At 43.2% G+C, this 26078-nt stretch overlaps 2 protein-coding genes across 3 annotated transcripts; both read left to right on the top strand.

Annotated features, from left to right (window-relative positions):
• The first annotated feature begins 339 nt into the window (after positions 1–339).
• On the top strand, positions 340–17071 carry LOC306760432 (synaptosomal-associated protein 25-like). Its single transcript, XM_079246267.1, has 8 exons — positions 340–365; positions 2490–2636; positions 5411–5452; positions 5769–5817; positions 9439–9550; positions 10853–10999; positions 11122–11266; positions 16984–17071. Exons 2-8 carry the CDS (start codon positions 2556–2558, stop codon positions 17047–17049), a joined length of 642 nt encoding a protein of 213 aa, XP_079102393.1. The 5' UTR covers positions 340–365; positions 2490–2555; the 3' UTR covers positions 17050–17071.
• Positions 17072–18176: 1105 nt separating this feature from the next.
• Positions 18177–25534, top strand: LOC306760518 (uncharacterized protein). Of its 2 annotated transcripts, none has more exons than XM_079246392.1 (7): positions 18177–18249; positions 20199–20399; positions 21252–21346; positions 21452–21608; positions 21711–21884; positions 23586–23633; positions 23996–25534. In XM_079246392.1, exons 2-7 carry the CDS (start codon positions 20258–20260, stop codon positions 24745–24747), a joined length of 1368 nt encoding a protein of 455 aa, XP_079102518.1. In that variant the 5' UTR covers positions 18177–18249; positions 20199–20257; the 3' UTR covers positions 24748–25534. The 2 variants fall into 2 exon arrangements, with proteins under 2 accessions (XP_079102518.1, XP_079102519.1); XM_079246393.1 differs by lacking the exon at positions 18177–18249 and adding an exon at positions 19528–19658.
• Positions 25535–26078: the final 544 nt, after the last annotated feature.

The following is a 26078-nucleotide window of genomic DNA, read 5'->3' as shown; positions in this document are numbered from 1 at the left end:
TGGAGTAAAGAGATGAGACGACAAGGAGGAGCTGATGAAAGGTAGGATGTGTGTTTTTATTCATGCTTTTCTGGAATCATCAGACCAATCAGCGTCTTCCTGACAGCTGATCAGCTGATCGATCACTTTAAAGAAACAAAGTATTTGACTCATATTGATCCTGAAAAGTCCGTAAAACCAGATAAACTAAACGAGATGCACATTTATTATAAACTGACGATATGAGATTATTTTATACTTTTATTACGCGGCAGTGATTTTATTTTATTTATTGATTTATTTGTTTTGTGTGTCTTGTCCAGCATTTACGCAGCAGAATGATGGTCTGGATGCTGTGTTCTGCTGAGCAAAGGAGAGCATTACTGGTATGATGATCCCCTTGATTTTCTGGTTCTTATTTTGTTTCTTTATTTATTTAGAATAATTGTTTGTAATACAGAGTTTCTACTGCTGGACCAGGCCGGAGGGGATAGAAGAGAGACAGAAAGAGAAATAATAGAAAACACCTCATAGAGAAGGAGAAACAAAAACATACACGCATTCACATTCGCTTATATAAATGCTTATAGACACACACATACACAAACAGGTTAATCTTAGATTCATATTCCCCCTGTGGAGGACTAAGCTACCAACTGTCAGGAGCACCATAAACTATCAGGTTAAATATAAATGGGAGACAAAGAAAACCAGCTGCTGTTGGTAAATAAACCTGCAGACGACTCTGTGACTGTATCACATGCAGAACATACAGAGTGGAACGTGTTCAGAGAAGAGTGGTCATGCCAATGTGGCCCCGCCCACACAAAGACGAGAGGAAGTCCAGGAGGACCACGAGACTCAGTTAGCCGGCAGCCACTCCCAAACACAGGCTCCAACCGTCCCACTACGGAGACAACCATGGACAATAACCCCCAGCTGCAGCCTGGAGAATGGGGCGGGCCTGGAAATTGGGCGGAGTTGGATGTAAAATAGGCGTGGTTGGATGTAAAATGGACGTGGTTGGATGTAAAATGGACGTGGTTAGGGTTAGTGTCAGGGTTAGCAGTGGCCATTTGGAGAGAAAAAGAAACATGATCCAATCAAAATGTTGAGGGGGCGGGGTTGGACATCTAGCCCCGCCTCATTCTCCAGTCTGCACCCAAGACCTCGCCATGCACCCACCCAGGAGGCGGCGGAGGGGGGCCCCAGCCAGAGTCCCCTGCAGTCAGGGGGAACAGGCCCCAGCGGGGCCCGGACACCCAGGGCAGACAGAGCGTGGGCTCCAGGGGCCCCTAAAGCAATCCCCCACCCCCGCAGGCAGAGGGCCCAGCCCACACCAATGCAGGGCCAGGATCCCCAGACCGCCACCGAGTGGACGAACGCACCGTCATCCCTCCCTACACACACCCTATAGATTACACAGCAGTTACTAAAGACGGAGATCATTATGCAGCCTCATGTCCGGTGTAAATGTAATCAGATTATTAATTTCCAGAACCTTCTGTGCAGAAGACATGAAGAAAGTCTTTGTTCCGCCCTGTCCCTCCTTCCTGCTCTTTATTCCAGGAGGCGATTAGACCTCATTATGATGCTGCAGCCTGATAAAGTCTGAAAAGAAACGAGGCGGCTTTTATGATCATCATGTAAGGATTCTGCACCTGCTTGGAGGCTGAGATCTATCCGGCTTCAGACCTCTGACGGAGTTCAAGATTTTATTTCAACTGATCAATAATATGATTATTGGGTTTTCATCTTTCTCTCTCCTCAGCCTCTGTGGAGTCTCTCAGGGAACTCACTCCTATGAAAACAACATGTTAATGCGCACATGCTTGACATGTGGTTTTAGACCATTCTCATGTGAAGAACATGTGAAGCACATGCTTGACATGTGGTTTTAGACCATTCTCATGTGAAGAACATGTGAAGCACATGCTTGACATGTGGTTTTAGACCATTCTCATGTAGTCTCGTGAAGCACATGTGAACCACATGTTTATGCACATGTGAAACATGTCTGGCCCACATGTGTAAACACGGGGCTTAGGTACATTTTTATGTGATCCACATCTGAAGCACATATAAAAAAACATGTGAATGAAATTTTAATTACAGAGTTTTATGGAATTTGTTCACATGTGAATCATGTTTCACATCTTTGTTACATGTTTTGAATCGCGTGAATCACGCCAGCAGCTTGTTGGAGGTTGTTTTTAGTTTGGATATAAATAATTGCATCGTCTACATACAGTGTAACGTATTGATCTGACAGATGTTCCTTTGCTTGCATCCATTGCTGATTTTACTGTACTGGGATGTTCCCAGACCCATCTGAGACAACCAGTAGACAATCATCAAGAGCATCTACAGGAAGAAAACTGAAATAAACACAACAGTAGTTATCGGTAATCAGCACAGTGATTATATAAGCCTGTGTGTTTGTGCACATTTCTCTGTTTTTTAGTGCGTAGTAATAATCATGCTCTCTCGCACTCTTTCTCTCCTTACAGGTATAAAAAACCACCTGATGCTGCAGCCTGACCTGCTCACCTGGGATTGAATCTGCACACACAAACATGGCTAATGGTCGGATAGACCCGCCCGTCCTCACAGAGCAAGAGGAGCTCCAAACAAGAGCCAATCAGATCACAGATGAGGTATCTTAACCATAAATAACTTTTTAGTTCATTCTAAGCAAAACCCCAAATAAATTTTAAAAATATGTTAAATATGTTTTAATCACAATCCATACAGGATTTATCAGCCCCCATCTAGTTCTATGCCCTATGCCTATGTTCTAGCCCTAAATTAGCTTGAAGCTAATGTCATGCTTAGTTTTCAGTGAGTGTATTTAAGGATGACACAGGTACTCAGTTCATCTAGATTTTCACATTGGAGCTGACAATAAACTATAAAGATGCTCAAAGGTTAGCGTTGCAGTGACCAAGCTAGTGCTACACGATCTTGTTTAATTTAAACGGGAGGTTAGCAAGGATGCTATCTAGTTTTAAAGTAGCTGCACCATAAAAAAGTTGGCGAAATAAAACCTGTAATGGGAAGGAATGAAAAGAAAATTAGATTTTCCCAAGGTTTGGTGAAGAACTCTGATGGCTGCAGATGAAATGTTCCAGAAATCTCAAGTTAAGGACAATAATATGATGCAAGAGCAGCTAAACCACTGTCAATGTGAATGCCATAAATTCCTCTCAGGTAGGAGTTCTGGTGTCAGCATTGATGATTTTACCTCTATCTCTGTTGCCCTTCCTTGAGGAGTACCACAAGGCTCAAGTTTTGGACCACTTCAGCTCTCTTTGTATCTGCTGCCACTTGGCACTGTTTTCCAGAAACAGTATTTTCTTTAATCTTTTTGTAGATGGCTGTCGGCTGTATTTCCCTCTGAAGCTCTTTGCTATGTCCAGATTCTTCCTGACAGCCTTATAGACAGGAGATTCCTCCACAGCCACGACGTCATCTAATTCATGTTACTACTTTAGTTTAGTAACCCTTAAACTCTGCGAGACCTTTAGGGCCCCCAAGTGGGAGCACTTATACCATCACTAATTTCTCAGGAACAGCAGTGTGTAACTTTGTGGGGTAAACTGTGATGGATATCTGACCTTTTAGGTGATCTGCAAAAGTTTTCCAGGCGTTTATAGGAGGTTTACTCTCCAACCACCAAATGTAGTGTTTATTCAGATACTATGGGAGATCAACAATGATCCATGATAACATCATTATTTATTATATTTTCATAATAAAAAGATCACAATGATCACAATTATGTTGCTGAGAAACCTCTCTTTGTCACTTCCTGTCAAAACTTTACACCAACCAGAGCTTAAACTGACGGTAACATCCAATCAGGAGCAGCTAGAAATCAACAAGAGTTCAGAAAAGCAGAAAAATAACGATCCTCTATGGCAGGAATAAAGCCAAGAAGACGTTTCTTTGGCAGTTGAAATGGAGGCGATTTAGTGAGGCTAGCAGGTAATAGTAGCACGATAACATCATTTTCTTCTTCTAGTTGACCTTTATGCTGCTATATCTATTGGTTATTTGATTTTTACATGATTTTAGCCTCAATCTGACACTTGAGGCTAAAAAAGTCACGTCTGCGTGCCGACTAAGATTAAAAGTGTGGAATTTCTAAATTTAGCATTATATAAAAAGAAACCAGGCGACCACAAACTGGGATTTTTAGTTTGAGCCAAAAAAGAACATTTTAAAGACAATCAGATGACATTCAGAAACTCAAAAGGAGATCAGCATTACTGATACATCATAATCTCTTTTGAGCCTGCGGGGAGTGTCCGTTAATGACACCTGGCTCACCTGGTTGCCGTGGAGACAGCTGGTCTCCCAGCACAACCGTCTGCAGAGAAACATCAGACGCAGATGGTTTCATGTATACACACACTATCACGGTTTCAGAGCCATTTGTCACCTCCTCATCCTCTAGGTGGGATGTCCCTGGAGGCTAACATGCTATTTACACAACACACACTCCTCCTACAGTGAGCGAGGCCTGAGGAGCACGAGTGTGTGCGACCGACAGTAAACTGTAAACAGTGTCGTCACATCCCTGCTGCTCTTATATAAACAGAGTTTAACACACCGTCGCTTCGTATGGGAACGTTTCAGCCCTTATTGTAGATTTTACTTCAACAACTTTCAGACAAAATGAATTCTCCTAATCAGTCTTCATTTAATCACCCATCAAGAATAAAAAAATTATCCATGAAGCTAAAGTCGAAGCATTTCTCTCGAATTTTCCTCACAATTCCTATAAAACAAAAGAAAAAACTGAAATTTTGTCAGATTCCCAGTGGAGGTTGTGCCTTCACTTGTAAAGACTCAACCTTTGGCAGAGTTTCCTTTTATGCCCAATCCTGACACCCTCACATTACATTTTTTCAATGGATGCTGCTTCATCAAATCCTTTGTTTGATGTAGAAATATAATTTAAAAAAAATAATAAAAAAGCCAAACAAACAAAAAACAACAACAAAATGTAGTTTGTCGGTGAGGGTGTCAAGATTGGATATAAAAAGGAACCTCATCTTCAAACTTTTTTTTTTTTTTTTTTTTAAGTATGTCATTACATCAAATTCCTTTATCTGTATTTAGGAAATTTACTTTTCCAAAATACAATAAAGCAGCTGTGTTTATTGTATTTGTTGTACTATGTATCAGCATGTTTGATTGTATTTCACCAAACACACTAAATCCTCTGAAACCATTGCTTTGGATTAAAAGAAAAAGTTGAATAGTTTTCTTTGTGAATTAGATAAAGGTTCAGAAAAATAACCAAATTAACGAATCAAAGCTGAAACTTTACCATAAAGTAGAATTTGCATTTTGTGCTCCCACTAAAATCAAGCAAGCAACTAACCTGAGGCTATGTTTTGTGTAAATTTGTTGTGTCTTTTAGTCTCTGGAGAGCACACGGCGGATGATTCAGTGGGTTGAGGAGGTACTCACTCACGTACACAAACACAAAATACAGGTTGCACAACTTAAAAAAAATTCCCTTTCTGCTTCTAGCAGTTTAAACAGTTAAAAATCTATTCTCTATGTGTTTCTGGCATCTACACTGTTTATAGTATCAACAAGATTAAGTTTGAACTGCTGGAAACCAGTTTTAGTTTTACTTTAACACAATGAAGACAAAGTGTGTAAAAGCAGAGACAACACGAGATGACACAGAGTTTTTAACACAATTTTCACATGATGCAGCTTAAATATTTCTTATTTAACAGTTAAGTCTTATTATGTTCTCCTTCTTCCAGAGTAAAGATGTGGGGATCAGGACTGTGGTGATGTTAGATGAGCAAGGAGGTAATCAATAGTACTTTATCACTGTTTCTATTATGCAACATACTGCCTACAAGCAGCAAAAGCATGAACTGCATTCAATAAATACTTCTTGTAATCCTGTGACATCACAGCTTCTTCATTAGCTATGCCTAACAAGAAGTGATGGTTAAAAGTCATTTCAGCCATTCCAGTCAATTAAATCAGGCGCTCTGAAGCTTTTTGACACTGGGGACCAACTTTTCCAGTACAAACTGGTTCATCACCCAATGAAACATTAACACTTAACTAAATCACTTGATCTCAGTTTTTCTTTGTTTTTTTTTGTTTTTTTAAGAAATTAATAACTAAACCAAATCCACTTGCAGTTTGAAAAATTTGTCAAATCTGACCAGATAAAAAGACATTAATATATGACATTTATGTGAAACTACACATACAACAAAAAGCCTAACAGGCTGATGAATCATGGAACAAAATCAAACTACAAAAAACATTTAACATTGATTTAATAAACTTTTTCTGACACATGATTTTGTTTGTTAAATGTTCCACCATGTTTGGTTTCTATATGTTGCTTTAGTGTAAAAGATTCAGAGCTTCAGTGATGGATAGCATTAGCAAATGTTAGCGAGTCTTAGCTAACGTCAGCTAGTGTTAGCTGATGTCAGCTGGTGTTAGCTAATGTGACCTAATGTTAGCTCACATTAGCAAGTGTTAGCTAACATCAGCTAGTGTTAGCTAATGTGAGCTAGTGTCAGCTAACATCAGCTAGTGTTAGCTAATGTGAGCTAGAGTTAGCTGACATTAGCGAGTGTTAGCTAACGTTAGTGGGTGTTATCTAATGTCAGCTAGTGTTAGCTAGCGTGAGCAAGAGTTAGCTGACATTAGCGAGAGTTAGCTAACATTAGTGAGTGTTAGCTAATGTCAGCTAGTGTTAGCGAACGTGAGCTAGAGACCCCCTGTTCTGGTAAAGATGTAATGCTTACAGAGTTCAGCGATCGCAAACTGCACAGGGGGGCTTTTCTTTTGGAAATTTACTGAATGTTTTACACTGCTCCTGTGTCCAATTTCCTGTCTGGCTCTTTGTACATGTGTTTGGTGAAAACTAAACAACTTTTACAAGATCAAATGTTTTACTTCCAGCAGCAGAAACGATGCAGGATTTATCATGAAGAGTCTTTATCCCACTGCATTTATCCATCTGCACTTCTAGAAGTTCCAGTCTTCCAGTATTTTCCATATTTTCTTGGTTGTGTAGAGGTTGGTCTGAAGCAGCAGAACGCTCCAGATATCAGGAACTGAACTGATGGCATTTCTCTAATTCAAAGATTAAATAACGTCTAATTTTTGAAGGTTTCAAAAGCTGATCTCACATCTAAGCTGAGAAAATTCCCACAAATTTCTCCTTTTGCTTAAATGTCAGCCCGCTTAATTTGTTTCACCACCACTTTGTTTACTGGAAGTACAGCAGTAGAAGTCATGTGACTGAATATAAGCCATTTAAAGATGGAGGAGAGGTATGTGTTTCTGGCACAGTTGCCTTAAAAGAGCAGGAATGATGGTAAGGCACATCAGCCTCTGCTGAATACAATAAAATTTGTGGGTTCACTGATGTCCATGTTAGTTTAAATTTTTACTTCATTGAAATCTGAGTGAATCGCCATTTGTCTGCAACCAGAGTTCCCAGTCTCTTCACAGACATCCAACAGTTTGAGCAGTTGCTGTTGTGTCAACACTGTAAAAGCACCCACCATTACACTCCTGTTCCTAACAGAGCAGTTGGAGCGTATTGAGGAAGGCATGGACTCCATCAACAGGGACATGAGAGAGGCAGAGAAGAATCTGACAGACATGGCTCAGTGCTGTGGTCTGTGTTTCTGGCCACTCAGGAAGTATGTCCACTTTCCAAGATCCACACCTGCCCAAGAAATGCAAACATGTGCCCAGCTTCATCATGTTTACTCCCCAAGCAGATTTCTGAGCAAACAGAATCTGTAGACGGGCTATAACATTCATTGGAGCTTTCAGGTTTGCAGAAGACTTCCTGTTTCTGTTTAGAGAACAGGGGATCGTGGTCATCTAGCCTTTACTTGCAGCTGTTGGGCTGTTTAGATGGCGGGTTCACCTATAAAGGAAAGGGATCTCTTAGGGAAAGGCATGGTGGGGCAATAAGATAAACTGGAATGAAGCTAAAGTTCGCCATTGCTTGCCAGTTTCGATCAGCTTCTCATTAAAGCTGGATTTATACTTGCATGGCCTAGCTGGCGCAAGGGAAATGTGCTTTTCCACTTGAGTGTAGTCTGTAACAGACTTTAGTGTCAGTTGGATGTAAGACGGATGCTGAAATTATCGTCATTATGAGACGCGTCACTGAAAAAATCTGCCAAAGTTCTGTAATGCGTCTGAAATTGACTGAAAGTGCCAGTGTGAATGCACCCTGTGAAAACTGAGTTCCTCCTGAGAATATGTATTTACAAATCACTTGCTCTGGGAGCTACCACAACCTGTGGTTACCAGTCCCTATAGTCAGTTTTTACCCCTTTTGGCTGAATTTAGGTCCACGAAGAAGCTGCTCCACAGATGCATGTTGCTAGTTATGCAGCTGCTGCTCCACCAGTAAACACAAACAGAGAAATGCCGTTATATCCTACAATGTTATCAACTGGTAAGGAGACGAGATAAAGGTCCGACTCTCGAGACTGGTTGCCTAGTACAGTCTAGACTGTTCTACCAGAGACTTTGTAAGCCATTAAAACACTTGTTTTAGTTTCATAAACCTTTCTGCACGGTGCACAAATGTGCGAAAAAATCTCGATGTTGCAGATCCCTTTGCATTAAAGCTGAACCAACTGCTTCCTGACCGGGCGTGTCCAAGGGACCGGTTTGTTAAACCGGTTTGTAACTGAACCTCCTGACCAGGCGTGTCCAACGAACCGGTTGGTTGAACTGGTTCACTACTGAACCTCCTGACCGGTGTCCAAGGGACCGGTTGGTTAGACCGGTTTGTAACTGGACCTCCTGACTGGGTGTGTCCGAGGGACCGGTTGGTTAGACCGGTTTGTAACTGAACCTCCTGACCGGGAGTGTCCAACGAACCGGTTGGTTAAACCGGTTCCTACCAAACCTGTTCCTGTACTTGCTCATTTGCCTTAACAGTTTATCAATCTGGCATCCTGTGATCACTTTCATGTTTAATCAGGATTTCACAAAGACTTTCTGAGCACGGTTGCCTCTGATCTTCTGCTTGGGTCCTCTGGAGTCTCTACCCTGCAGGTTTTAGATGTTTCCCTGCTCCACCGCGCCTGGTTTGAATGATCTGGATCTCCTCAGCGGATTTGATGGATCTGCAGGAGGGAATATCTGATGGTTTTAGTTTAGCTGGGAGAGAAAACGTGATGGAACTGGGCACCGAGGCAGGACAAGGGCAACATCAGCAGCTGCAGCAGCTTCGCTATAGAAGCTATTTACTGCAGAGTGGCAATATTTATGATTTGCAAGTAGATTTTTGGAGTTTTCTGTTGCTTCTGGCTTGTTTTTAAGTTTATATGCTTTGTAGAAAACAGTCTCTTTCTTCTTGTTTGGCTCTTCTCCTACTTTTGCTCCTCCTATGCTTGCTCCTTCCACCTCCTCCTCCTCTCATAGAGCAGTTGGAGCGCATAGAGGAGGGCTTGGATCAGATCAACTCAGATATGAAGGAGGCAGAGAAAAACCTGACTGATCTGGGCAAGTGTTGTGGCCTCTGCAGCTGTGAGAAGTAGGTGGAGGGTGTGTGTGTGTCTGTCTTTTTTGTTGGAAGAGATTTAACAGTTTCAGAGATTCTTACATTTATCTGAGACGACTAAATATGAATGAACACAAAACACAAAGTTCTTACATTTAGTTAGTTTCATGTCATCCCAGGCAGACCAGACCAGAGACGTTTTGTTTTGTTTCAGTTTAGTTTTGTTAATGTTTCCCCATTTTTACATTTCAGACTTGCAAATCGATCCGCAGGAACGGTTTCAGCTCTCTGTAACGTTCTCCTTCCTTCTCCCATCACTAAAGCATGTTCTCACACTGAGGAAAGCCAGAGATGAGGCGTTTCAGGTGTGATTTTGTCCCTTTTATTCTGATCCAGACCTCCTACCATCACAGAACCCTGATTCAGACTCCATACCATCATAGAACCCTGATCCAGACTCCGTACCATCACAGAACCCTGATCCAGACTCTGTACTATCAGAGAACCCTGATCCAGACTCCGTACCATCACAGAACCCTGATCCAGACCCCGTACCATCACAGAATCCTGATCCAGACTCCGTACCTGAAGGTTTCTACAATAATCTGGTCCATGTGGTTCTTTGAGCTGGTGATGATGGTGGTTTTGGATGCAGGTCCATGTGAGGGATCAGATGAATGAGTCCAGATTAAATGGCTTCCTGGTCTCCCTCCAGATTGATAAAATGGTTTAACGAAACTCCGCCTGCAGAGGAAGCCAGAGATCCTCTGAACGTCTGAATCCTGCTTCGGACATTTTAACACTTGAAATGTAAAAACGGAGGAAAATGAAGAAATGAAATGACGTTAACGAGACAAAACAAAAATCCGGTTGATTCTGTCTACAGCTTCATTAAAAAGTTCATTTATATCCTCTTTCTGTTTTGTTTTTCCAATTTGGTCACAAATTCTTGGTATTTAGGAAGGAAATAAATCATGAAATAACACAGCTTAAAGCTGTTAAAGCTGCCAGATCAGCTGGTAGAATATTAATAAACTAAATGAAGATGCAGGCAGATATAGTTTAGTCCCAGGATCAACTTTCACTTTTGGCTCATTAGTTATTTACGTTGCGTGCTTGTTTTGTTTGGACTGTTTGGATATTGCATGTTGTCTTACTGTACGAGTGGACCACCACTGGACCCATTCTGAGTTTGTTACCCAACACGCTGCATTACAAATACTGACAAGCTGCAAAGCTCTGAAGCAGAAGCTGTAGCATCAGTTTGGGTGCAGTGTGGTTGCATTCACAGAGCTCAGCACAAAGCCTTTCTCCAGTTTGTTTTCTCCCCGTCAGACTGAAAGCTTTCGAAGAGACCGGGGCCTACAAGGCAGTTTGGGGCGGAGCCTCCAGTCAGGATGGGGTTGTATCCAATCAGCCGCCGTCATCTCGAGTTGTTGATGAGCGAGAGCAAATGACCATGAGTGGAGGATACATACAGCGGTACGGGAGGCAGCTGCTTGGCTTGTGTTTGCTCTTTACAACAAACGGCCTCATCAGACAGGCAGCTGTCCAAACACCGCACATCTATGCACACTGATGTGTTTCCTCCCCCTTCGTCTCAGGGTGACCAACGATGCCCGGGAGGACGAGATGGAGGAGAACTTGGCTCACATCAGCAGCATCGCCGGGAATCTGAAAAGCATGGCTCTGGACATCGGGAACGAGCTGGAGTCGCAGAATGATCAGATTGATCGCATACGAGACAAGGTACTACGTTATAAACCCAACTCTGAGTCCAGAAGCAGTTCCAGAGATGTCACCAGCGTGTCAGACCACCAGACAGCAAGTTGCTGGGCTGAATCCAGGTTTTACAAGGATCCTGTCCAGTCTTCTCAGGAAAATTACATGTTTTACTAGCAGGACTGAAGTAGGACCCGGATTTGGAATGTCACGATTTGCTACGATTACCATCAGCTATGGTCACCCAACACCAGATCAGCACAATTTCAGCTTTAAGCGATGAAGTTAAACTACATCCATGTTGCTGCTCGCGATGATTTGTTTTGGTTCGATGTGAGCTGCAGAAGAAGCATGTTGGACTGCATTCACACCAGGACAGTCCGCTAGACTCGGTCCGATTGGGGTCTCGGTTCAGTAGGGGGGTGGATTCAACAAATTTCTCGGCCGAGATGCGAATCAGACCTGAACGTGTTCCACTCAACACCTTTGACGGTGTTGCACCAAAAATTACTGAAGATGAGACAACTAACAAAGAAGAAAGCTTTTTGGGGAAAGCTTTTTATGGAAAGCCTGGTCTTATTAGGAGAGATGGCATCCATCCCACGTTGGATGGAGCCGCTCTCTTATCTAGCAATATGGACTCTTTTATTAGTCAGCTAAATTGACAACTCAGGGTTGGGACCAGGAGGCAGAATTGTAGTCCTACACACTTTTCTGCAGCTTCCCACCTGCCGCCGCCCACCCAAAACCCCATTCCGACCTTATACAACTTCCCAGCAGTAAGAATTAAACAACACAAAAACACTTCTGGGGTTAATCGTGAAAACCTCATAAAAATAAAAACAATGGATCTAATAAAATCTGAAAATAAGACAATAAAGTGTGGCCTACTGAATATTAGATCCCTCCCAAATAAGTCTTTATTAGTCAATGACTTGATAGGTGATCACCACATTGATTTATTCTGTCTTACGGAAACCTGGTTACAGCAAGAGGATTATGTTAGTATTAATGAAGCTACGCCAGCTAACTATTTAAACTTTCACATTCCTAGAACTACAGGCAGAGGAGGAGGTGTTGCAGCTATTTTTAAGTCAGAATTTTTAATTAATCCTAAGCACAAAACTAACTATAAATCCTTTGAATTCCTGACATTAAATTTATCTCATCCAAAATGGAATTCAGAGAAACCGCTCCTTTTAGCATTAGTGTATCGCCCACCTGGACCTTACTCCGAGTTTCTGACCGAATTCTCTGATTTCTTGTTTGAGTTAGTGCTGACTACTGATAAGGTCATTGTACTAGGTGATTTTAATATTCATGTTGACGTTGAAAATGATTGTTTAAACATTTCCTTTAGCTCTATTCTAAACTCAATTGGGTTTTCACAAAATGTCAATGGAGCCACTCACTCTCATGGCCATACTCTTGATCTGGTTCTAACATCTGGTATTGAGACTGATAAGCTCAAAGTATTTCCTCAAAACCCTGTCTTGTCCGATCACTTCTTGTTAACCTTTGAATTCACTTTATTTGATTACTCACTGACCAAAAATAAATTCTACTATAGTAGATGTTTATCAGACAATAATATTACAAAATTTAAACAATCAATTGAATCAATTTTTTCACATCTACCATGTGTTAGCATGACCGAGAGTCCCCCTTTAAGCCTTACTCCTGCTCAGATTGATCAACATGCTGATACTATAACAGCTTCAATGCGTACAACCTTGGATAATGTTGCTCCCCTAAAGAAGAAGAAATTAGGTAAGATTATGAAGGGTCCCTGGTTTAATTCCCAGCTTCGAGCTATAAAACAGGCATCAAGGCGTTTGGAAAACAGATGGCGTTCATCAGGTCTAGAGGAGTCTCACTTAACCTGGAAAGAAAGTTTAAGCGTATACAAAAAAGCCTTACGTATGGCAAGAACAGCTTATTATTCATCACTGATAGAGGAAAACAAAAACAACCCTCGGTTTCTTTTCAGCATTGTAGCCAGGCTTACTAGGAGCCGGAGCGCTGTGGAGCCTTGTATTCCTTTCTCACTTAGCTGTGATGATTTCATGTATTTTTTCAGGAATAAAATTGACACTATTAGAGATCAGATTCACAATACTCTTCCTTCTACCTATAATGTTGAGCCTGTTGTGGTCTCCGAAGCATCCTTAGAACCAGGATCTGACTTGTGTCTAAATAGTTTCTGTCCTGTCCAACCCTCTGAATTAACTAAAATAATAGCTTCATCTAAACCATCCACCTGTATCTTAGACCCTCTCCCAATGAGCCTCTTTAAGGACATTTTCCCTTTAATTAATACATCACTACTAAATCTTATCAATATGTCTTTAGTGACAGGATATGTACCACAATCATTTAAAACTGCTGTAATCAAGCCTTTACTTAAAAAGCAATCTCTGGATCCAGAGGTGATAGCAAATTATAGACCTATATCTAACCTCCCGTTTATGTCCAAAATTCTGGAGAAAATAGTTTCAGCTCAGCTACATGCCCACCTGAGCAGAAATAATTTATGCGAGGAGTTTCAGTCAGAATTTAGAGCTCATCATAGTACTGAGACAGCATTGGTGAAAGTTACTAATGACCTTCTTATGGCCTCAGACAAAGGACTTGTGTCCGTACTTATCTTGCTTGATCTTAGTGCTGCATTTGATACAGTCGATCATAACATTCTGTTACAAAGACTAGAACAGGTGATTGGAATTACAGGTACAGCGTTAAGCTGGTTTAAATCATATTTATCTGATAGACTTCAGTTTGTTCATGTAAATGACAAGTCCTCCTCCCAAACTACAGTAAGTCATGGAGTTCCTCAAGGTTCTGTACTTGGACCAATACTCTTCACGCTATATATGCTCCCTTTAGGCAAAATTATTAGACAGCATGGAATAAACTTTCATTGTTATGCAGATGATACTCAACTATACTTATCCTTTAAACCAGATGAAACAAATCAGCCCAATAGGCTACAAAATTGTCTCATAGACATAAAGACTTGGATGTCTAGAAATTTTCTCCTCTTAAACTCAGATAAGACTGAAGTAATTCTCGTTGGATCTGAAAAACTCAGAGCTAAATTTTCCGGTTTTGTAATGAACCTGGATGGCATTACTTTAGCTTCCAGTGCTACAGTGAGAAACCTTGGAGTAATATTTGACCCTGACCTGTCCTTTGGCCCACATATTAAGCAGGTTACTAAAACAGCCTTCTTTCATTTACGTAATATAGCCAAAATTAGGGACATTCTGTCTCGGAGTGATGCAGAAAAACTGGTTCACGCTTTTGTTACTTCGAGACTAGATTACTGTAACTCTCTATTACTGGGCTGTCCTAAATATGCCCTGAAAACCCTTCAGCTGATCCAGAATTCTGCAGCCAGAGTCCTGACCAGAACCAGCAGGAGAGATCATATTTCTCCAGTTTTAGCCTCTCTTCATTGGCTGCCTGTTGAATCTAGAATAGAATTTAAAATCCTTCTCCTTACATATAAAGCCCTCCACAACCAGGCACCACTATATATCAAAGACCTCATTGTTCCTTATATACCAAGTAGAGTACTTCGTTCGCAGACTGCAGGCTTACTTGTGGTTCCTAGAGTCTCAAAGAGCCGAGCAGGAGGCAGAGCCTTTGGTTATCAGGCCCCTCTCTTATGGAATAAGCTCCCAGTTAGTGTTAGGGAAGCAGACACCCTCCCCACCTTTAAGACTAGGCTGAAGACTTATCTTTTTGATAAGTCCTATAGCTAGGGATGGTTAGCATCCCTTAGTTATGCTGCTATAGGTTTAGACTGCTGAGGGACATTTCCTGATACACTGAGCTTCTTTCTTTTTCTCTTTATCTCTTTCTTTTACCCCCCCCCCCCCATAACAGTGTTGCATCATTAACATGTATGTCTCCTGTCTCAGCAGGTCTCCCTGGCCGGGAGTAGCAGTTCCTGTTGTCTGTTGTCTTTCTGTCCTCTTCCCCCCACACAGCAGAGGCAGATGGCTGCCTGTCCTGAGCCGGGTTCTGCCGGAGGTTTCCTTCCTGTTAAAAGGGAGTTTTTTCCTTCCCACTGTTGCCAGTGTGCTTGCTCAGGATGGGAGATTGAGTTGGACTCAACTCAATCTGTTGGTTTCCTTATATAGGCTGTTATGAATTGGCCTTCATTATGTTTTCCCCTCTGTCTGTAAAGCGTCTTGAGATGGCATTGCCGTGATTTGACGCTATATAAATAAAGTTGAATTGAATTGAATTGAAAAGCTGGTTCAACTACTGATTAACGCAGAAAACTGTTTTTTAGGACATAACGGCTAAACAAGGAGCTGCATCGGATGCTAGCGGGGTTTTGGATGCGTTTACCCACAATGCACTGTGTTCTGTACTCTGCTTACTGCATTTGGTCCACTTGAAACAAACTAAAACCTGTGTCTGAAGGCGGACCAGGTCTGCTTCTTTGACTCACATCAGTTTTCAATACCCCAACTGTCGTTTTTCCAACGTGGACTAAACAGCAACGTTGTGTTTGTTTTGCACTTGCTTTTGTTGAGGCCAGGTTTTCTTTCCACCAATCAATGGACTGCATGGTGTAGTAGCTCCGCCCTAGCCGTACTAAAACATTTTCTGGGGACCAACAACTGAAGGAGGTCCAGAAATGTTGCGGTTTAGCTTGGTTGTGTGGGGTGGTTTTAAAATAGTTGCACCGCTGAGTGGACACTAAATGGGCTAAAATGTGCTGTATCCGGGATTAAGTCGGGTTTTCCACATAAAATCCAAGTATCATAATCACATGACCGAGTTTATCCCACCTTGTAGAGCAGCTGGCTCGAGTTTGAGTCGCAACCTCACCCCCTTTGCTCCCTGCCATCTCCGTAGCCGGTGACCGAATGCACTGTGGCTGAAATGGACTTTTTCTGCAGAGAAGCATGAAACACAGAGGTCAGACTAAGGTTCAGCACTAGCTAGTTCTGTTTTTTTTTTGTTTTTTTTTACAAAGTAATAAAAGTTATTCTCTTTAAAGGCTCTTATGAGAACCAGCAGCACATCACTGCTTGCTACTGGCTGCTTTGTGATGCTGTAGGTGAATACGTTTGCTCATCATCTAAGCCCTGCATGCGTCATTACTATGCACATGGTTTCAGTTTCACTGCAGGGTTTTTAGATGTAACATAGAAATCTGACTTCTGTTTTTGGTTGTTTTTTTTACTCTGAACAGCAGAAATCAGATGAGTCCATTTCTTACGGCTCTGCCTGGAAAAAGGCTGAGAATCAACGACATATGGTTAAAGAGTCACAAAGGACTTCCAGTGACCCGTTGTGAAGCACTTTCTATTGACCTCAAGTCTTAAATGAATGAAAAAGCCCTTCAAGCAAAGCTACAAACAGAGCTTCAGGAAGTAAAAATAGAATTTTTAAAGGTGATATTCACTAAAAAGTTAATGTTTTCTGTTTATTACATAGTTATAACAAACTTAGCATGGTTATCTTTCATGGAAGAGACACCAAATGAAAGGTCTGTTTGCCTTCCAGGAAACAAAGAAATTAGACTTTAAACTTTGACATCTCACCCAAATCTGATGAGAAATATCAAACCAAAGCAAATGACTGTGCAGAGCTGTGTTCTCCCTGCCTACTCTGGAAAAACTAATTTGGCTGTAAAGCCAATTTGAATCTGAAAGATGGAGAGCTGCAGTTTCTTAATACCATTTCCTGTTTCTTTCCCCCTCCCTCTTCTGTGTCTGCAGGCTAATCTCAACGTGTCCCGCATTGAGGCGGCCAACCAGAAAGCCAACAACCTCATGAAACGATAGAAGAGCTCTTCATCCTCTCACTGCTTCTGTATCCTGTGCCAGTGTGCTTGTTGTTGCCTTTAGGGATAATTAGTCTTAATAGTGAGGTTGCCACGTCTTACAAGGTTCCTCTTTCATAGTGCTGCTCTTTGGCTGAGATGAGATGTTGACTACAGGGCCTCCATTTCTACACGCTCGTGCTGAATATCAGCCCCTCTCAGCTGTGAGGTGATGGGAAGCTTTAAAGATCAAACAGCGGGTCAGTGAGGAAGAAGAAGAGGGCAGAATCTGGTTAATAAATTCAAGAGATAAGCATATTGATAACGACACAACGAAAGCGCCATACATCTTCTTGGGAGAATCAGAATATATGTGCAACAAACATGTTGACATCCATCAGCAGCTAGTTCAGTTTCCATGTAAACATTACTGCACAACCCTCCCCCACACCGTGCTCCTGTCTGAGACGCTGAAGTGGGCAGAAACACGTTTCTGGTGGCGCCCTCTGGTGGTCGAGGCGGCGCCTGGAAACACGCATTCGCATGAAGAAGAAGATCTCTGGCGACACCAAGCGGACAAACGTGGAACTTGTGATTGCTGGCTTTCCCCAGCTTCTCTTCTGCACACGTAGCCTGCAAAAAGCTGCAAACAACCATGCATTTCTGTCCGTTTCACGTTCATAATCCCTGTCTGGCATTTTAAAGAAGAAATCTCCGTCTTCACGGTGGTTTTAGCTGAAAATGCCAAAAGCAAACTCCCAGATGTATCAGTTATCTTCATTACTGCTCACACCGGCCTTTGTTGACCTACATGCTTCCATGTTCATCACTTGACACAAGCTATTGATCATGTATGTTGGTGTTTTTGTGATGAGTTCCTTATATCGGAATGTTAATAAAAGTGTATAAAGATGCAGCATGTTTATTTTTAGTTGTTTACACTTCTAGAAAGGATTTTAACACCAGTTATTTAAAAACAACATAAATAATATGAATTATTTTATTAGAATTGGTGATTTTTGCGGTTTTGTGAAGATGCAGTGATTGGTGTAAACAGTACGCAGGCTGATGGGGGCGCGCGACTCCACGGGAATGTTGCGCGTTATGGGAAGAGAAAAAAAACTCACGCGCAGCGGAGTCTGCGCATTTCGGTTGTTCTCGTCACTCCGAACTTTCTGGAGAACCGCGGAGGAAGGAGGGGAGAACAACGCCATTTTTCCTGGTAAATATCCCCCCGCGCACTCAGCTTCTTCCAGCGCGCGCATCGCTATTACGTCCGGATCGGTTCGGGAAAACACGCCGCACGCGCTGCGTTTGAACGCGAAGAAACACGAGCAGCGATAAAATAGCGGCGACGGAGCGCAAATCCGCGTGCTACCCCCTCTCCGCGCGCCACAAACCCGCCTCCTAGTTTTCTAACATCTGCGATGAAACCTCGGTTAAACGCGCACGTTAAGTCGCGCGCTGACGGTAGAACCGAAGAGCGGTTCGGCGGAGAGAGAAGGCGGAATCGGCCGCTCGCCGCTCCGCTCGTGCGGATCAGCGGAGGGGAGAGGCAGCCCAACAAAGACGGGAGAAGAACGCAGCTGATTGGCTCAGGCGGACCACGTGACCAGACCAAACGCAACGTTAATTTAAATAATAATAAAAAAAAAAAAACAAGAAAAAAACGAAGTTTTCAAGGATTAACGCGTTAAAAAGTGCGGGTTTAACGCACAGCAAGTGATGATTTATATGCAAGGTCTGCAAAAAAGAATATCTAAAATGGTAAATGTTATTTTTGTTATTATATATAAGTGGAATAACAGTAAACCCAACATAAACAGTTTAAAATTGAAATTAAACACTACATAACATCCCTGAAAGTATTAGTAGAGGAAAATCAGTCAATACTTGATTTATACAAAACAATGTTGGAGTCTCTTAACTTCAGATCCTTTTTCCTTGAACATGCTTAAACATTTTATTTAAAATAACCCCTGAACAAAATTCTATTATTTTTATTCTGTTGTTTTAAGAATTTAAAAATGATACAATAATGTCTTAAATACAAACAATGGCTTTTTTGTATTCCTCAATTGAGTTCTTTTGTAAATTGTTGCAGTGTCATTCACTGTGAACTGTAAGACATATTGTGAGTTGAAATAAAACATAAAAAAAAGAGATAATCATAATGAACAAGTTCTTGAGTCAAGTTACAGGAAGCCGTTTGGTTGCATTAAAGGCATCACGCGAAGAAAAAAAAAGAAAAGTTAAAAAGTGCGTAAAAACAGGATATTTTCTTCTTTTAAATTGAGTAAAATAAACAATGAATTTAACAACATTTTTAATAAGCTTAATGTTTTTATATTTTCTCATTTTGTTTTACAACTATTTTTTAAATTGTATTTAAATGAGAAATATCTTTATAATGTTATTTGTATAATTTATAGTAACAGTATAATAAAAATAACATTTTAAAATTATTTTCTTCATAATATTTTCATTAAAAAAAGACAAATTAGCTATAAATATTGGGTTAATACAGCATGGTGGAGCTTTGTGAAAATCAACCAGCAGGGTGCAGAAGAGGGACAGAAATGAAAGGAAAATGGGATCATCTTCTTCATCGAAGCTCAGAGTTTGCTGCGTGTACATCTCTACACTCTTACTGAATCCATTCCTGTGCTGTTAATTATGTAATTATCTTAATATGGATTAAATATGACTGGATCAATGGTTTTTTGGGATTTTTAACTTTAACTTATTTCTTTGTTGCTAAATAAAGCTACATGTTTGGTTTTCAGTCATCCATCTTATACTGCCACCTGGTGTGGTGCAAGATGACTTTCAGTAAAACAAGTTTTATTGCCTAAAGTCTTATTTGTGTCATATTTGCCACAGGATCAGAACAGAATGGTTAAATAAGAATTTATACGTTCATATTTATGTGTATTTGTATGTTTGTGCAGATAATTTAGCCTATTTGAACATTAAAACATTATTGAAAGCAAGGAAAACAGAAACTTTCCTGATTTCATTCCGCCTTTTCCCTCCCTTAAAGCGCCTTTTCCCAAATTTATTTACAATTCCATAAAAACTAGATAAATAAATAAAAAAGAGTGGTAAATGACATTAAACAGTGTTTTTCTGAAGCGTTTTACAGCATTTAAGCAAAATATTCTTTTCTAGACCCTTAGCAGTTCAAGCAGACCGTCTGGTGAAGAGGAGGAGGAAGAGGAGGACGAGGCATGGCGGCCATGTGGCGTGAAGATGATGAAGAGTTCAAGATTGGAGGCGTGAAGGAAGGCTTCAGGTCCAAACCCAGGTTCTCCTACAACGAGGTGAAAGCGCTGCTGGAGGCGGTGAAGAGGAACCGATACATCCTGCTCAGTGAGTCGGACCTGAGACTGGTCCCGCCGCGCCACAGATCCAGATCCGTGTCTCGTTTGTGTCCGTGGTGAAAACCGTAAAACGTCGACACGTAAATCTAAACCCAGACCGTTGTTTCTTCTGGAGAAAACCTGAATCTGATGTCAGAACCAGACCCGGTCCAGTCCTAAGGAGCTTCAGGTGGACCACCTGGTCCCATTATCCTTCAGCATTATAAAGTCTCCAGGACCAGTTCCTGGATCCTTCAAGGATGCTTTCTGTATTTGGTTCCAATCTCGGTCCAGATGATCCAACACCGCTTCGGTGATGGTAAAGTCCAGGTTCTGAAGACGATCTGTCCCTCCGTCAGACCTGCTGAAATCCTGGTTCTGGGGAGGATCTGTCAGACCTCTTTCCTCTGACATTCAGTCCAGTTCTTGGTCATGTGACTTCTTGAAGCCACGTTTCCATGGAGACCAGCAGCAGATGGATCAGCTGAAGGTCCAGATGCGTCTCTCAGGTCCTGGTTCGGGTCTTTGCCAGATTTCAGACCCTGTAGATGGTTTTTCAGCATCAAACTGGACTCGGGTCCAGTTTGATGCTGAGTTTTCATCTGGAATCACCTTGTTGCTGCTAAAATCCTGCTTTTTCTGGACATTTTAGGTTTAATGTGAAAGTGCTTCTTCGCCGAGGCGTCCGTTACGTGTCGACACGACAGACTCAAAGTCTGGACTAAAAGCGGGTTCAGGAAAACCTCACAAGGCCGTCAGGAAGCTGGAGAATGATTAGGAGCACTTTAAAAGATGAGAAGTATGAAGGAACGAGTGTGCGTCAGTTTTACAGCCGGACTTTAATGCTTGTTTCCTTTTATAGAGAAGTTTAACCAGGGAGTTTCTTCCGAAACCAAGAAGTCTACCTGGACTGAAATCACCAACCAGATCAACAGTATGGGGGAGAATCAACGACAGGTTTGTTCCGGTCCGGTTCCTGAATGGATCCTGTTGGAGAAAAGGTTTCTGAATAAACTCCAGAACGGTTTTGTGATGCAGAAGTCGTCTTGTTTTGTCCTTCAGGTGCGTCAGATCATGAAGAAATGGGCCGACCTGAAATGCGACGGGAAGCGCCGCATCGCCGCCATGCGGGGCCCCAACGGCAGCAACCTGAGGAAGAAAAGGCTGGGTCACATAGAGAAAATGGTCCATAGGATCCTGATGATGAGTCCGAAAGGAGGTGCGGGTTTGGAGAAATTCTGACTGATCAGGTCCGGACCCTGGACTGAACCGGGCTTAGTAGACATTATTCTTTCCTGTCATGTGGTTTATGGGTTTCCAGACGGAGAAAGTGATCTGGACTTGGAAGAACCTGAGTTTTCCAAACGTTACAGGAAGGGCCCGACCCCCACCGCCGCCCCTTACTCCTACCTCAGCCTGACAGACAGCTCGCACCCCGTAGCCGGAGAAGTCTCCTTCGACATGTCGCCGCTCTCCTCTCCAGAGAAGGAGCTTGGTAAGATAAGAACAAACAGAATGTAATGATCAGTTTGTGGCGCCGAAGTTAATGCTGCGATATACGCGTCTGTACGTTAAGGCTGCGATATACGCGCCTGTACGTTAAGGCTGCGATGTATGCGTCTGTACGTTAAGGCTGCGATATACGCGTCTGTATGTTAAGGCTGCGATATACGCGTCTGTATGTTAAGGTTGGGATGTATGCGTCTGTACATTAAGGCTGCGATATACGCGCCTGTACGTTAAGGCTGCGATGTATGCGTCTGTACGTTAAGGCTGCGATATACGCGTCTGTATGTTAAGGTTGGGATGTATGCGTCTGTACATTAAGGTCGGATATACACGTCTGTACGTTAAGGCTGGGATGTATGCGTCTGTACATTAAGGTCGGATATACGTGTCTGTACGTTAAGGCTGCGATATACGCGTCTGTACGTTAAGGCTGCGATATACTCGTCTGTACTTTATTGCTGCGATATACGCGTCTGTACGTTAAGGCTAGGATATAGGCGTCTGTACGTTAAGGCTGCGATGTACGTGTCTATACGTTAAGGTTGGGATGTATGCGTCTGTACGTTAAGGTCGGATATACACGTCTGTACGTTAAGGTTGGGAGATCAGCGTCTGTACGTTGAGGCTGCGATATACGCGCCTGTACGTTAAGGCTGCGATGTATGCGTCTGTACGTTAAGGCTGCGATATACGCGTCTGTACATTAAGGTCGGATATACACGTCTGTACGTTAAGGCTGGGATGTATGCGTCTGTACATTAAGGTCGGATATACACGTCTGTACGTTAAGGTTGGGATGTATGCGTCTGTACATTAAGGTCGGATATACTCGTCTGTACGTTGAGGCTTGGATATACGCGTCTGTACGTTAAGGCTGCAATATAGGCGTCTGTATGTTAAGGCTGCGATGTACGCGTCTGTACGTTAAGTTTGGGATGTACGCATCTGTACGTTAAGGTCGGATATACACGTCTGTACGTTAAGGTTGGGATATAGGCGTCTGTACGTTAAGGCTGGGATATACGCGTCTGTACGTTAAGGCTGGGATATACGCGTCTGTACCTTAAGGCTGGGATATATGCGTCTGTACGTTAAGGCTGGGATATACGTGTCTGTACCTTAAGGCTGGGATATAGGCGTCTGTACGTTAAGGTTGGGATATACGCGTCTGTACGTTAAGGTTGGGATATAGGCGTCTGTACGTTAAGGTTGGGATATAGGCGTCTGTACGTTAAGGTTGGGATATACGCATCTGTAAGTTAAGGCTGGGATATACTCGTTTGTACGTTAAGGCTGGGATATACGCGTCTGTACGTTAAGGCTGGGATATACGTGTCTGTACGTTAAGGTGGGATATACACGTCTGTATGAAAAGGCTGGGATAGTTGATGTGAAAGTGGCACCCTGTCTTGTCTCCTCCCCTTGTGTTGGCCCCTCACCCTGCATTAGCTCCTCCCCCTCTGGTTCTGCTCCTTACGTGATTCAAGGCTTTTTTCTGCAAAAACGTCCTAGTAACGTGTATAAGCACCACGCGTTGTGAAAACAATCGGATGACTCTTTAGGATTCAGTGTTTACAGATGAACTTAGATTCATGTGAGTAAAAGAGAACAGGAAGGCAGAAGGAGTAAAATCCTGCAGGTAAACGTACAAATGTGTTCAATCTCCCGCTGATGTCGTGTCTTCCAGGCGAGCCTCTTCATTCCTCCTCCGACTTCGACCTGGCGGATGATGCAGGTAAAGATTAGAGACGTCCACTTCATCAGAACCAGGTTCCAGTACCGGGTCAGAACTCCGACCAGTCCCACCTGGTCCAGACCCATACAGTTTACTGAGCCGAATGGGTGGAGCCTGACACAGCAGAGCCCTCTGATTGGTGGAAAGAGTCAACAGTAATACCACATGACTAAATGCCGCCCCGTGATTGGCTGGGAGGTGCTGATGAAGTGGACTGTGTGTGTGTGTGTGTGTGTGTGTGTGTGTGTGTGTGTGTGGGGGGGGGGAAGCGCCACCTGGTGGTGAAATCTGAGGCTGCTGTTAGACCGGATCTGGTAAAGTCCCCGATCAGGACTCTGATCCGTCTCTTTTGTCTCCGTCAGAACGCCACATGGACTTTGATGAAAACGACGACTCCGTCTTCTCCTCCTTCCCCTCCTCTCTACAACCTCCCCTGGACCCGCTTCCTGATGACGCCCGCATGAGGGTCAAACCGGTCCACACCTACTCCAGAAGCAGCCAGAACCAAACCCAGAACCAGAACTCCACCAGACCACCTCCTGGTCCATCCTCCTCCGTGGCCTCCACCTCCTCCGTCTTCTCAGCTCCTGATGGAGACGCTGCTTCATCTTCTGGAGCTCCTCCTGCTGCTTCCTCCCTCCCTGCTCCTTCCTCCTCTTCCTCATCATTTGCTGCAGCCAACGGCGCTCCTTCTACCTCCATCCCAGCTCCTCCTTCTCCTCCTGCTGACGTGACCTCTGCGGCTCCCTCCAGCTCCCTTCCCTCCTCCCAGCTGTCGGACCCCCTCCCGTGCGGCTCGTCCCTGCGCAGGACGCAGGTCCAGCTGGCGCAGATGGCGTCGCAGAGCGTGCAGCAGCAGCAGGCCAGCCGGATGCTGCTGACGTCCGTTTCGCGGTCCCTGGAGACGCTGGCGCAGTCGGTCCAACTGCTGGTGGAGAGCCAGCAGGAGTTCGTCCAGGAGTCGCTGCTGCTGCAGCGCGAGACGGTGGACATCCTGAGGGACTTCTCCAACACCGCGCTCAACATGCTGCGGGACAAATCCGCCGGCGGACAGCAGGTGGCGCACCACCTCCCTCAGTTTCACCCTCATCATCATCCTTCGTCGCGCTTCTGAGAGCATCGGCGTCGCCGTGACGACTCCTGACCCGCGGCTCCGTCGCCGTGGCTCCTGAACGGAAATCCCGCCTCCTGAAAGCGGCGGCGAACGCAGCGTTCTGGTCTTTACGTGCCTCCGTCTTGCTTTCGTCCCCGCCGTGTGCTCTGCTTCCACGTTTCAGCGCCACACAGAGACGGAACCGGAGCAAGCTGCGGACCGGTCCGACCCCAAGCGGGTGGATCCACACTACATCATGCAAAGACACGACTCTTCCAACCGATTCGCTCGCGGACAGACAGACAGACAGACATCATGTTCAGCGGCCAAAAAAAGGCAACCTCCTGCTCACCAGTAATCACACACATCAGGTATTGATTAGGACGTGACAGGAAGTGATGACGCTGGTGGGGACTTCCCGTCCGCCTCCATAGTGAAGTGCTGAAACTGCTGCTAAACGTTGAAGATAAGCTCCTCCTCTTCCTCGCTTACACATCCGGCTGGAGATGGTTGATTCCTGCAGTCGGCTGTGCAGTCATGGCAACGACAAATCCGAACTGATCGGGATGCTGGTTGGTTGTCATGGCAACGATGTATCCCAACTTATCTGGGTGCTGGTTGGTTGTCATGGCAACGATAAATCCGGACTGCTCTGGGTGCTGGTTGGTTGTCATGGCAACATGGGCTCCCTGAATAACCCCGTTAGGATTATTTTGCCCTCAAACGAAGTAGAAAACAGCCGGCAGTATTTATACGGAACGTTTGTTTTTCTGGAAAATAAGTCAAGAAACTGTTTAATAAATTATGTGATCAATAATGTGTCGACTGGGCTTGTTTCCATGGAGACGTGATAGATTCTGAAAGTGTCGCTGAAGACAGAAACAATGAGAATAATTCAGTTCAGCAGAATATTATGAGAATAAAAATGTGATAAATGGCAACATTTCAGTAGATGAATAAAATCAGACAAATAAATGATAAAAGTTGTGATGATGATGATGATGATGGTTATAACTCCTTTAATGTCTCTTTACAGTTTACACATTAAAAAAGCAAATGAACATTTTTTCTAAATTATTCCAAAAGAAAATTTAAATATATTAAAGTTTCCATTTTCCACACCTCCATCTGCCTCCCTCTGATCCTCCGTCCTCCCTTCGTCCTGGACCGTCCACGTCTCCTGACGAGCCATGCCAAGGGAGGTCATGGTGAATGTCGTCCATAATCGTCCTATTTTGTCTCAGTAAACCACAACACACACACACTGTGTTTTCTGCAGCAGCAGACGGGTTTATGGTCAAACCAAACAAGCCGTTTCTTTAAAATGAAAACCTGAAATGCACCAAACGTTA

Source organism: Telmatherina bonti (genome assembly GCF_933228915.1).
Source record: "Telmatherina bonti genome assembly, chromosome: 9".
NCBI classification, from domain to species: Eukaryota; Metazoa; Chordata; class Actinopteri; order Atheriniformes; family Telmatherinidae; genus Telmatherina; species Telmatherina bonti.
This window is presented reverse-complemented; position numbering and strand designations above follow the sequence as displayed.